Source organism: Oncorhynchus mykiss, chromosome 2 (genome assembly GCF_013265735.2).
Source record: "Oncorhynchus mykiss isolate Arlee chromosome 2, USDA_OmykA_1.1, whole genome shotgun sequence".
NCBI classification, from domain to species: Eukaryota; Metazoa; Chordata; class Actinopteri; order Salmoniformes; family Salmonidae; genus Oncorhynchus; species Oncorhynchus mykiss.
Genome location: NC_048566.1, coordinates 4561999 through 4575017, shown reverse-complemented (window position 1 = coordinate 4575017; position 13019 = coordinate 4561999). Strand labels below are relative to the sequence as shown.

Here is a 13019-nt window from a genome sequence, read left to right as displayed (position 1 = left end):
TTTATAATGCCAGCATAGCCTTTTGATGTCTGGTGGCCCCTCAGGAAACCATTGTGGAAATGTACCTCAACAGTAAGCGTGATACTATAGTCGTTGGGCTCTTTTTTTTTTTTAGACTGGGTAGTCGGCAACGTTTTCTAGTTTGGCTTCACTGGTGTTTACCACAGACGGCAGCACTGTCTGACACACTGCGTTGACTGGGCTTGAAGAATCAACTGGACTCAAGTGGTCCTCCTGTTCAAATGAAGCCAGATTTACCTGTCAAAGACAACCCCATTTTGGCTGTGACAGGGAAAATGTCTCATTCTCTAGAGAAGCAGTTGATGGGAGGCCTGCTGTTCTTTTGCAAGAAGAAACATATTGTTTGTAGAAGGCAGTGAGGCAACTGAACTTATATCAGAGGAGGACCGTCCTCAGTGAATTTCATAAAAATGACAATTGTAAAACCTTTTTTTTTTTTTTAAGTTATCCTTTTTAGATTAAACTATGCTAAATATATTCACGTCACAAAATAATTGATTAAAACACATTGTTTTGCAATGAAGGTCTACAGTAGTCTCAGCAGCACTCTGTAGCCGGAGGACAGCTAGCTTCCGTCCTCCTCTGGGTACATTGACTTCAATACAAAACCTAGGAGGCTCATAGTTCTCACCCCCCTTCCATACACTTACACAGCAATTATGACAACTTTCAGAGGACGTCCTCCAACCTATCAGAGCTCTTGCAGGAAGAACTGACATGTTGTCCACCCAATCAAAGGATCAGAGAATAAATCTAGTTCTGAAACTATAAGCTACAGATAGTTAGCACTGCATAAAATATGAGGAGTAGTTGACTCAAAGAGAGAGAAAGACAATAGTTGAACAGTGTTGAACAAATTAATTTCTTCCAAAATGAAGGAGAAGCAAGAGAGCGAGTGTTTTTCAGTTTCACTTACTTAGCTAGCAAATGCAGGTAGCTAGTTTAGCCTACTCAAACAGAGGGATGCTATGTTAGCTAGCTGGCTATGACTATCCAACAGAGAGGGATGTTATGTTAGCTAGCTGGCTATGGTTATCCAACAGAGAGGGATGCTATGTTAGCTAGCTGGCTATGACTATCCAACAGAGAGGGATGCTATGTTAGCTAGCTGGCTATGGTTATCCAACAGAGAGGGATGCTATGTTAGCTAGCTGGCTATGGTTACCCAACAGATAGGGATGCTATGTTAGCTAGCTGGCTATGACTATCCAACAGAGAGGGATGCTATGTTAGCTAGCCGGCTATGGTTATCCAACAGAGAGGGATGCTATGTTAGCTAGCTGGCTATGGCTATCCAACAGAGAGGGATGCTATGTTAGCTAGCTGGCTATGGCTATCCAACAGAGAGGGATGCTATGTTAGCTAGCTGGCTATGGCTATCCAACAGAGAGGGATGCTATGTTAGCTAGCTGGCTATGGCTATCCAACAGAGAGGGATGCTATGTTAGCTAGCTGGCTATGGTTATCCAACAGAGAGGGATGCTATGTTAGCTAGCTGGCTATGGCTATCCAACAGAGAGTGATGCTATGTTAGCTAGCTGGCTATGGCTATCCAACAGAGAGGGATGCTATGTTAGCTAGCTGGCTATGACTACCCAGCACAACACTGGAACTCTTCCAAGTCAAAGTAAACTTTTGGTTTTACAAATGTATCGCCAACGGGTCCCGCCGGTGTACCTGCTAACTGACTGTAAAGTTACTGCATGATTGTAGCAGGTTTACTAACGCGTTACTAATTAGTTCTATTGGCTTTGTTTTACTAGGACGGTACTTTGGCTAATACCGTGGCAACGATGTAGGCTGTGTGTAGCAGTTATGACATGGTTTGGCTTGGAAAGTTGTTTTTTTTGCCTGGTCATATACAGTTGATGTGTTGTGCATTGCAAGTCCAAACGAAGGGAAAAGGTGAGAGGAGGAGAGAGCGTAGACGTGAGAAAGAATACAACGTGGCTGCTATGAATGTGACCTGTGTTTACATGTGAACAGCGGTGTATTCATTTCCAGCGATTTCTGTTGGGAAAAACGTTTCTTAAACGGAACGAAACGGGGATATAAACATACCTGAATTTGTCCAATAGAAACTCTTGTTTGCAACTGTTGGACTAATGACTACACTCTAGATCAGCTAGATGCAGGCAAGAGTGTTCAAGGCAGTATTGAACGTGTCACTGTCTGTCCAAACACTTTCTCTCAACCTGTGTGCACCTACGTTGTAATCTTTAATTCATAGTCTAGGTTGTATCAACATCATGATGGGTATAGGAACAATTAGAGTATCATGTAGGGGCCTAAACCTGTCACTGTTATATTGAGCTGGGTGAATGGAATATGAATGACAGTCATCCAATATGCTATAATAGAAATAAGGCTGTGCTCATGAGAAAATAAATGGTCCTCCCTCATCTTCAACGGCACCAATCCGCCACTGACTTATACCTAGTTCTCACAGGCCCTACCCGTGGTGGACAGTGAGTCACATGTCAATCAGACAACAGAACTTATACCTAGTTCTCACAGGCCCTACCCGTGGTGGACAGTGAGTCACATGTCAATCAGACAACAGAACTTATACCTAGTTCTAACAGACCCTACTAATCAAACACCGAGCTACAGAACACTGTTGAATTACAGTTTTATTGGTTATAAAACAAATAATAAAGTATAAATAAATAACTTCCTAAATCAGTTTCAAAGGTTTGGTGGCATGGTCTAACGAGACATTTCACTGGTACCTGTTAGTTCTACATTCTGAATTCCATTTCTGTCCAAAAACACAAATTAGACCACAGGCCTAACTATATTCAACACTCTCCTCACAGTGGACGGGCACCACGTTGCATAATCATCATAATAACAACAACAAATTGGGAAAGGCAATAAGGAAAACATTAAACTTCAGATTTGTGGCGCTCATCACAAGTCATTCCAGCACCTTCTCTGTCGTTGCCTGTGACGAGAGTAAGCGAAACTAACACCCAGTCGGACAAGACCAAGTCCAGGTCAATTAACAATGTGATAACAGGACGATTGGACAAGACCAAGACCAAGTCCAGGTCAATCAACAATGTGATAACAGGACGATTGGACAAGAACGCTTGAGAGTCTTACAATAGCTGTAGTTTTCTTTGCTAGGACAGTGGTTAAAGTTTGGTTCCTTAATGTTTAGGCATACTTAAAAAAAACAAATTCCTCATCGTACAATAACAGTGGGGGGGGGGGGGGGGGGGGGCTGCTTCAACAGAGGTCACAATGTATCATATTAAATCAAGAAGAGAGGACACTGTACACAAATACTGAAAAAAATCATTGTGAGAACTGGCTTGACAACTTAAAGATTGAGGGTCAAGTCAACATGGAAGCACTGTAATGTAAATGACACATGGTTATAAAGAGCTGGCAGACTGTTCAAATGGCAGCCGTTCATAATCTCAAATTACAAAAAGACGTTTGACTTTATGTCACATCAACCCAAAAGACACAGTCCAGTCATCCTCGATGTGCTGGCTCAAAGGCTGCATGCAACTTCACTAGAAAGGTAAGTGATTTTAATGTACGTCACTGGGGATAGCTTGTCTTCCTCAGTCCCCCTACATCCCACACACCAGCATTTACAGAAATCAGGCACTTTTTTTTTAGGTATATCCTAATCTGACAGCGCTCTCATACAGGAATAGCATACAGGAGACCCTGGCTAGCGACACGGGGGCAACTGACGCATACCGAACACATTTTTGACATCTTCATCAACCCACAGGGACATAGAGAGGTGGTTGGACTGTCTGTCCAGTCTGGTCTCTCTGTCCAGTCTGTCCAGTCTGGACTTCTCCAATCACCTCCACCTCTCCTTCAGAATCTGCTGCAACATCGCTCCTCTGTCCTGTCTGGTCTGTCTGTCCAGTCTGTCCTGTCTGGACTTCTCCAATCACCTCCACCTCTCCTTCAGTATCTGCTGTAGCATCGCTCCTCTGTCCAGTCTGGTCTGTCTGTCCTGTCTGGGCTGTGTTAGCGGTGGCTCTTCTCTGTGTGACCACGTCTCTGGAGAAACGGCTCATCATTATCCCTGGGGACCTTAGCTCAGTGTCCTGGGAGTGGGATTGGGGTGCAGGGCGTGCAGGGGGGTGAGGGTAACTGGGCTGGTAGTACTGAGGTGGGTAGCCTCTATACCCAGCGAATGGGTCCTCTTCCTCCTCATCTTCCTCGTCGTCTTCATCATCGTTGTTGTCATAACGGCCAGTGGGGTGATAGTTTTGGTAGTTGGTGTGGGGGAGTTGTTGTACTATGGTGGGGAACATCTGGATCAATGGGGTGTCATCACTAGCAACCTCTTTCTAAACCACCACCGCTAAGTTAGCTTGTTGCCCGGGGTTGTTAGCTTGTTGCCCGGGGTTGTTAGCTTGTTGCCCGGGGTAGCATCTGGGTTAGCAGAATGACGTACAGGAGAAAGCAGACAGAGAGCCACAGGCACAATATTACTGCAGTGAGAAATAAGAACACAGTGTGTAGCCGTGCCTGTATAAGAGAGAGGGTGAGCCACACCAGTGGGAGTAAGTGGGAGTCTGATTAGTATTTGTCATTCACAAGGATACCTTGATCAGGAGAGAGAAGATATACACAGGGAGGAAGGAAGATGGCGGCTGGTGGCCGGCTGGAGAAAAGCATTGTCTAGGAAACAATATCTTCTGATTCATGTCTTTTATAAAAATCCAGATGGGTTGTTTTCCAAGCGGGGTGATGTGAAGCGAGGTTAGCAAGATCAACACACAATGTCTGATGACAGGCAGAGATAGATGGAGACTGAAGCGATGTCTGATGACAGGCAGAGATAGATGGAGACTGAAGCAATGTCTGATGACGGGCAGAGATAGATGGAGACTGAAGCGATGTCTGATGACAGGCAGAGATAGATGGAGACTGAAGCAATGTCTGATGACAGGCAGAGATAGATGGAGACTGAAGCAATGTCTGATGACGGGCAGAGATAGATGGAGACTGAAGCGATGTCTGATGACAGGCAGAGATAGATGGAGACTGAAGCAATGTCTGATGACAGGCAGAGATAGATGGAGACTGAAGCGATAGTTTGAACACGGCGGTGGTGATCTCAGGAGGTAGTAAGGGGTGAAGGGAGGAGGGGAGTGATAGTCTCTATGTGGGGAAGAAAAGATGGGAGAGCGGCACAGAGAGGGTGGCTGAGGGTCTCTATGAGGGGAGGGGAGAGGGTGGCTGAGGGTCTCTTTCTGTGGGGAGAGGAGAGGGTGGCTGATGGTCTCTTTCTGTGGGGAGAGGAGAGGGTGGCTGATGGTCTCTTTATGAGGGGAGAGGAGAGGGTGGCTGATGGTCTCTTTCTGTGGGGAGGGGAGAGGGTGGCTGAGGGTCTCTCTGTGGGGAGAGGAGAGGGTGGCTGAGGGTCTCTATGTGGGTAGAGGAGAGGGTGGCTGATGGTCTCTTTACGTGGGTAGAGGAGAGGGTGGCTGATGGTCTCTTTATGTGGGGAGGTGAGAGGGTGGCTGATGGTCTCTATGAGGGGAGAGGAGAGGGTGGCTGATGGTCTCTTTATGTGGGTAGAGGAGAGGGTGGCTGAGGGTCTCTTTATGTGGGTAGGGGAGAGGGTGGCTGATGGTCTCTTTATGTGGGGAGGGGAGAGGGTGGCTGATGGTCTCTTTATGAGGGGAGAGGAGAGGAGAGGGTGGCTGATGGTCTCTTTATGTGGGGAGGGGAGAGGGTGGCTGATGGTCTCTTTATTTGGGGAGGGGAGAGGGTGGCTGATGGTCTCTTTATGATGGGAGAGGAGAGGGTGGCTGATGGACTATTTTTATGAGGAAGAAGGGAGGGAGGAGGGGAGGGAGGAGACGGTGTCTGATGGTCTATTTTTGTGCGGCAGAAGGGAGGGAGGGAGGAGAGGGAGGAGGGGAGGGAGGAGTGTGTGTCTGATGGTCTATTTTTGTGCGGCAGAAGGGAGGGAGGGAGGTAGGAGAGGGTGTCTGATGGTCTCTTTATGATGGGAGGGGAGAGGAGAGGGTGGCTGATGGACTCATCGGAGAGGAGAGGGTGGCTGATGGACTATGAGGGGAGGGGAGAGGAGAGGGTGTCTGATGGACTCATCGGAGAGGAGAGGGTGGCTGATGGACTCATCGGAGAGGAGAGGAGAGGGAGGTAGGAGAGGGTGGGAGGAAGGGAGGTAGGAGTGGGAGGGAGGTAGGAGAGGAGAGGGTGGGAGGAGAGGAGAGGGTGTCTGGAACTAAGAGAATGTTGCTCAGTAGTCATTCTCATATTCCTGTTCCTGTCCTCCTGGAGTTAGAACCAGAACAGAGGAGACAGACAGAGACACAGAGAAACACCTTACGTCAGTACAGATACCAGACCACATAACACCAACATGCGACCATTCCAAAAACCACATGGACCCACTAGTGGTTGTGCTAGTCAGTATCTCTGACTCAGACTGCTGTGTTATGGCAGCTGCTCATCAGAGCTCTGAAAGCAGACAGGCACAACATAGTGCTGTCATCTTTATTTCTCTTTCTTAATGTAAGAAAATGTCATAAAGATGTAGAACAGTGAAATGAGAGTCACACAGGATACATGGTTGTACATCCAGTATACTTACAGTGTAGTAACTCAGACATGCACAAGTTGTGGGGAAACATTCTAGGTCAAATGTGCACCACACATCGCTGTGAGAGGCACTCCCATCTTAAAATGATTCAACCACATGTTTAACCACATCTGTGGGAATGAACCAATTGTTCCATGTCCAATAATACCCTGCCTGAATTCAATCCAAACAGCTATAGCATAATGGTCTTAGTGTTAATATCCTTTCAGGTTAGCAGTGAAGTAATAACCAGGCAAAAGAAAGCAGGCCCACTAAGGGGGCTCTCAAGTGGTCTAAGGCCCTGCATCTCAGTGCAAGAGGCGTCACTACAGTCCCTGGTTCGAATCCAGGCTGTATCACATCTGGGTGTGATTTAGGAGTCCCATAGGGCGGGTTTGGCAAAGGGGTAGGCCGTCATTTATAAATAAGAATTTGTTCTTAACTGACTTGCCTAGTTAAATAAAATAAACTAAGGACACGGTCACTCATATTAAACATCCATAGTGTGTATAAAACGCCTCACGAGAACATACGGCCTAGCATTTCAATAGCTCTAAAATACTTTACGAAATTTACAGGGACAATTACAATGTCAATCTCTGTACGATTTACCAGTCGCCAGTAAGTCAGTCACTGAGGAAAATACTTGAACTTTTACTGGTTGTAAAGTCAGGGGCGGAGCCAGACACTGGAGTTGTTTTATGTCCTGAAATGATCTGCAATAAACATCGTCAAGTGTCTTTCATTTCATCTAATGAAAATAACACTAACTAACCACTGGGCCCCTTCAAAATACTGGGTCAAAACATCAGCTGACTGGAAGGACAGGACTCTCCTGCAACGTACCATGAAGAGAAGACTTTAGATCTGACACACACAGCACTTACTGTTACTCTCTCTTTCTACATTTCTGTTTTGATTGAATTCAGGAATAATATACATTGAGTGTGCAAAACATTAAGAACACCTGCTAGTTCCAGGACATAGACTGACCAGGTGAATCCAGGTGAAAGATATGATCCCTTATTGATGTCACTTTGTTAAATCCACTTCAAATCAGTGTAGATGAAGGGGAGGAGACGGGTTAAAGAAGGATTTTTAAGCCTTGAGACAATTGAGACGTTTTGTATATGTGTCTCATTCAGAGGGTGAATAGGAAAGACATTTAAGTGTCTTTGAACGGGGTAACTTGACACAACTGTGGGAAACATTGGAGTCAACATGGGCCAGCATCCCTGTGGAACGCTTTGGACACCTTGTAGAGTCCATGCCCTGACGAATTGAGGCTGTTCGGAGGGCAAAATCAATATTAGGAAGGTGTTCTTAATGTTTTGTACACTCAGTGCATAACCACACACAGTATCCATCAGATTTACTGTGGTGTAAAACCCAGTTCCTCCTAGTAATCTCAGTCCTCCAGTATCCAGAACTTATAGATAGGGATATCTATGTGTTCTGGTGGCGGTTACCTCCAACGTTGTAACCCAAACAGGAGTTCTGGTCGCAGTAGCCAGCAGCACCAGCAGGGCCCGTGGATCCAGGGGTGCCTGGTCGCCCTGGGGTACCCTGGCTGCCTGGTCTACCGGCGGGGCCTTGGCTGCCTGTACGCCCCTCTCCTAGAAGACCTGTGGAGGCAAGATACACAGTTAGTAACAGGACCTACAAGGGGACAAATTACACACCATAAACCAGTCTGTTGCTACGGCCGACCATGTTGTAAACTGTAGAGATAAAATAATGAAAACTATGTTTTATGAATCGTCCCTACTGTTACTTCTGCAATGACGAAGTAGGATGTAAAATAGTCAGTGTGTTGTTGAGTGGCCAGACTGCAGGCAGTGTGTATATATATATATATGTGTGGGTTCCCTCAGAATAATGCCCTGAACCCAGATCAGACAGTTATTATCCTACTTCTGTTGAAGTTTCCACTACAGAAGCCTGTCCTTCAGCCAAGTCCAGTTTGACTACAGCAGTCCAGTCCCAGTCCAGTTTAACTACAGCAGTCCAGTCCCAGTCCAGTTTGACTACAGCAGCCCAGTTTGACTACAGCAGTCCAGTCCCAGTCCAGTTTGACTACAGCAGTCCAGTCCCAGTCCAGTTGGACTACAGCAGTCCAGTCCCAGTCCAGTTTAACTACAGCAGTCCAGTCCCAGTCCAGTTTGACTACAGCAGCCCAGTCCCAGTCCCAGTGTGACTACAGCAGCCCAGTCCCAGTCCAGTTTGACTACAGCAGTCCAGTCCCAGTCCAGTTTGACTACAGCAGTCCAGTCCCAGTCCAGTTTGACTACAGCAGTCCAGTCCCAGTCCAGTTTGACTACAGCAGCCCAGTCCCAGTCCAGTCTGACTACAGCAGTCCAGTCCCAGTCCAGTCTGACTACAGCAGTCCAGTCCCAGTCCAGTTTGACTACAGCAGTCCAGTCCCAGTCCAGTTTGACTACAGCAGTCCAGTCCCAGTCCAGTTTGGCTACAGCAGTCCAGTCCCAGTCCAGTTTAACTACAGAAGCCCAGTTTGACTACAGCAGTCCAGTCCCAGTCCAGTTTGACTACAGCAGTCCAGTCCCAGTCCAGTTTGACTACAGCAGTCCAGTCCCAGTCCAGTTTGACTACAGAAGCCCAGTTTGACTACAGCAGTCCAGTCCCAGCCCAGTTTGACTACAGCAGTCCAGTCCCAGTCCAGTTAGACTACAGCAGTCCAGTCCCAGTCCAGTTTGACTACAGAAGCCCAGTTTGGCTACAGCAGTCCAGTCCCAGCCCAGTTTGACTACAGCAGTCCAGTCCCAGCCCAGTTTGACTACAGCAGTCCAGTCCTAGTCCAGTTTGACAACAGCAGTCCAGTCCCAGTCCAGTTTGACAACAGCAGTCCAGTCCAGTTTGACTACAGCAGTCCAGTCCCAGTCTAGTTTTACTACAGCAGTCCAGTCCCAGTCTAGTTTGACTACAGCAGTCCAGTCCAGTTTGACTACAGCAGCCCAGTTTGACTACAGCAGTCCAGTCTCAGTCCAGTTTGACTACAGCAGTCCAGTCCCAGTCCAGTTTGACAACAGCAGTCCAGTCCCAGTCTAGCTTGACTACAGCAGTCCAGTCCCAGTCCAGTTTAACTACAGCAGCCCAGTTAGACTACAGAAGCCCAGTTTGACTACAGCAGTCCAGTCCCAGCCCCAGTTCCATCCATGAACACACATTCCAATGTTTGCTGACATGGCAACAATCTGAGGCGTTGTGTTGCTCAGTGAGATATGAGTGGAATCCTCATCTACAGAGTTCTGTTCTTTTGGTTCTAAAAATATCCTCCCTGATTTCCATTAAAGTAGTAAAAGCTCTGCCAGGAACCACAGTCTCCTGATGTTTCATCGTGAACTTTCATTTATACATTTCAGAGTTGAGAATCGATTAAACAACAATCAGATGCATTGTCCTGTATTGGTTTTCTGTTTTAAAAACAATTTGTAGCGTACAAAGGAGAATCAATACAAAGGGTTTGTTTCTCCCGAAAAAATATTATCCAAACATCTGTTTGACATTATAGACAGCAATCCAAGACAGATCAACTTTAAATCCAAAACACATGAGGATTTTTCTGATGTTATTAAAACGTTTCAAACGTTGTTTTCTTTACAGAAGATCCCTAGTAAGAGGAATTTCACTGCAGTCACAGTGTGGTCTGAATACACAAGAGTTGTTCAATCAACAAACTAGTGGGGTCTTTGATTGACATGTTTTTATTCAAGTGTGTCCGCCGTTAGTGTCCCATGAAACCCACCCTGTCCTAGAAACACCTCTCATCATAGTGTCCCATGAAACCCAACCTGTCCTAGAAACACCTCTCATCATAGTGTCCCATGAAACCCAACCTGTCCTAGAAACACCTCTCATCATAGTGTCCCATGAAACCCAACCAGTCCTAGAGACACCTCTCATCATAGTGTCCCATGAAACCCAACCTGTCCTAGAGACACCTCTCATCATAGTGTCCCATGAAACCCAACCTGTCCTAGAAACACCTCTCATCATAGTGTCCCATGAAACCCAACCTGTCCTAGAGACACCTCTCATCATAGTGTCCCATGAAACCCAACCTGTCCTAGAGACACCTCTCATCATAGTGTCCCATGAAACCCAACCTGTCCTAGAAACACCTCTCATCATAGTGTCCCATGAAACCCAACCTGTCCTAGAAACACCTCTCATCATAGTGTCCCATGAAACCCAACCTGTCCTAGAAACACCTCTCATCATAGTGTCCCATGAAACCCAACCTGTCCTAGAAACACCTCTCATCATAGTGTCCCATGAAACCCAACCTGTCCTAGAAACACCTCTCATCATAGTGTCCCATGAAACCCAACCTGTCCTAGAAACACCTCTCATCATAGTGTCCCATGAAACCCAACCTGTCCTAGAAACACCTCTCATCATAGTGTCCCATGAAACCCAACCTGTCCTAGAAACACCTCTCATCATAGTGCCCCATGAAACCCAACATGTCCTAGAAACACCTCTCATCATAGTGTCCCATGAAACCCAACCTGTCCTAGAAACACCTCTCATCATAGTGTCCCATGAAACCCAACCTGTCCTAGAAACACCTCTCATCATAGTGTCCCATGAAACCCAACCTGTCCTAGAAACACCTCTCATCATAGTGTCCCATGAAACCCAACCTGTCCTAGAAACACCTCTCATCATAGTGTCCCATGAAACCCAACCTGTCCTAGAAACACCTCTCATCATAGTGTCCCATGAAACCCAACCAGTCCTAGAGACACCTCTCATCATAGTGTCCCATGAAACCCAACCTGTCCTAGAAACACCTCTCATCATAGTGTCCCATGAAACCCAACCTGTCCTAGAAACACCTCTCATCATAGTGTCCCATGAAACCCAACCTGTCCTAGAAACACCTCTCATCATAGTGTCCCATGAAACCCAACCAGTCCTAGAGACACCTCTCATCATAGTGTCCCATGAAACCCAACCTGTCCTAGAAACACCTCTCATCATAGTGTCCCATGAAACCCAACCTGTCCTAGAAACACCTCTCATCATAGTGTCCCATGAAACCCAACCTGTCCTAGAAACACCTCTCATCATAGTGTCCCATGAAACCCAACCTGTCCTAGAAACACCTCTCATCATAGTGTCCCATGAAACCCAAACAGTCCTAGAAACACCTCTCATTATAGTGTCCCATGAAACCCAACCTGTCCTAGAAACACCTCTCATCATAGTGTCCCGTGAAACCCAACCAGTCCTAGAGACACCTCTCATCATAGTGTCCCATGAAACCCAACCTGTCCTAGAAACACCTCTCATAATAGTGTCCCATGAAACCCAACCTGTCCTAGAAACACCTCTCATCATAGTGTCCCATGAAACCCAACCTGTCCTAGAAACACCTCTCATCATAGTGTCCCATGAAACCCAACCTGTCCTAGAAACACCTCTCATCATAGTGTCCCATGAAACCCAACCTGTCCTAGAAACACCTCTCATCATAGTGTCCCATGAAACCCAACCTGTCCTAGAAACACCTCTCATCATAGTGTCCCATGAAACCCAACCTGTCCTAGAAACACCTCTCATCATAGTGTCCCATGAAACCCAACCTGTCCTAGAAACACCTCTCATCATAGTGTCCCATGAAACCCAACCTGTCGTAGAAACACCTCTCATCATAGTGTCCCATGAAACCCAAACAGTCCTAGAAACACCTCTCATTATAGTGTCCCATGAAACCCAACCTGTCCTAGAAACACCTCTCATCATAGTGTCCCATGAAACCCAACCTGTCCTAGAAACACCTCTCATCATAGTGTCCCATGAAACCCAACCAGTCCTAGAAACACCTCTCATCATAGTGTCCCATGAAACCCAACCTGTCCTAGAAACACCTCTCATTATAGTGTCCCATGAAACCCAACCAGTCCTAGAAACACCTCTCATCATAGTGTCCCATGAAACCCAACCTGTCCTAGAAACACCTCTCATCATAGTGTCCCATGAAACCCAACCAGTCCTAGAGACACCTCTCATCTTAGTGTCCCATGAAACCCAACCTGTCCTAGAAACACCTCTCATCATAGTGTCCCATGAAACCCAACCTGTCCTAGAAACACCTCTCATCATAGTGTCCCATGAAACCCAACCTGTCCTAGAAACACCTCTCATCATAGTGTCCCATGAAACCCAACCTGTCCTAGAAACACCTCTCATCATAGTGTCCCATGAAACCCAACCTGTCCTAGAAACACCTCTCATCATAGTGTCCCATGAAACCCAACCTGTCCTAGAAACACCTCTCATCATAGTGTCCCATGAAACCCAACCTGTCCTAGAAACACCTCTCATCATAGTGTCCCATGAAACCCAACCAGTCCTAGAGACACCTCTCATCATAGTG

The 13019-nt window shown here is 46.5% G+C and overlaps 1 protein-coding gene across 4 annotated transcripts in view; it reads right to left on the bottom strand.

Moving 5' to 3' along the window:
* Window positions 1–2636: 2636 nt before the first annotated feature.
* col14a1a (collagen, type XIV, alpha 1a) overlaps window positions 2637–13019 on the bottom strand; it is a 244399-nt gene continuing 234016 nt past the window's right edge. For 2 of the 4 annotated variants that reach the window (XM_036935508.1, XM_036935511.1), the window contains 2 exons: window positions 8086–8241; window positions 2637–4297 (listed from right to left, as the gene is read on the bottom strand). In XM_036935508.1, coding sequence (XP_036791403.1) covers window positions 3765–4297; window positions 8086–8241 — 689 coding nt within the window. In that variant the 3' untranslated portion in view covers window positions 2637–3764. Of the gene's footprint in view, window positions 4435–5365; window positions 6310–8085; window positions 8242–13019 lie in introns of those variants that run through there. The other 2 variants (XM_036935515.1, XM_036935520.1) reach the window with 2 other exon arrangements.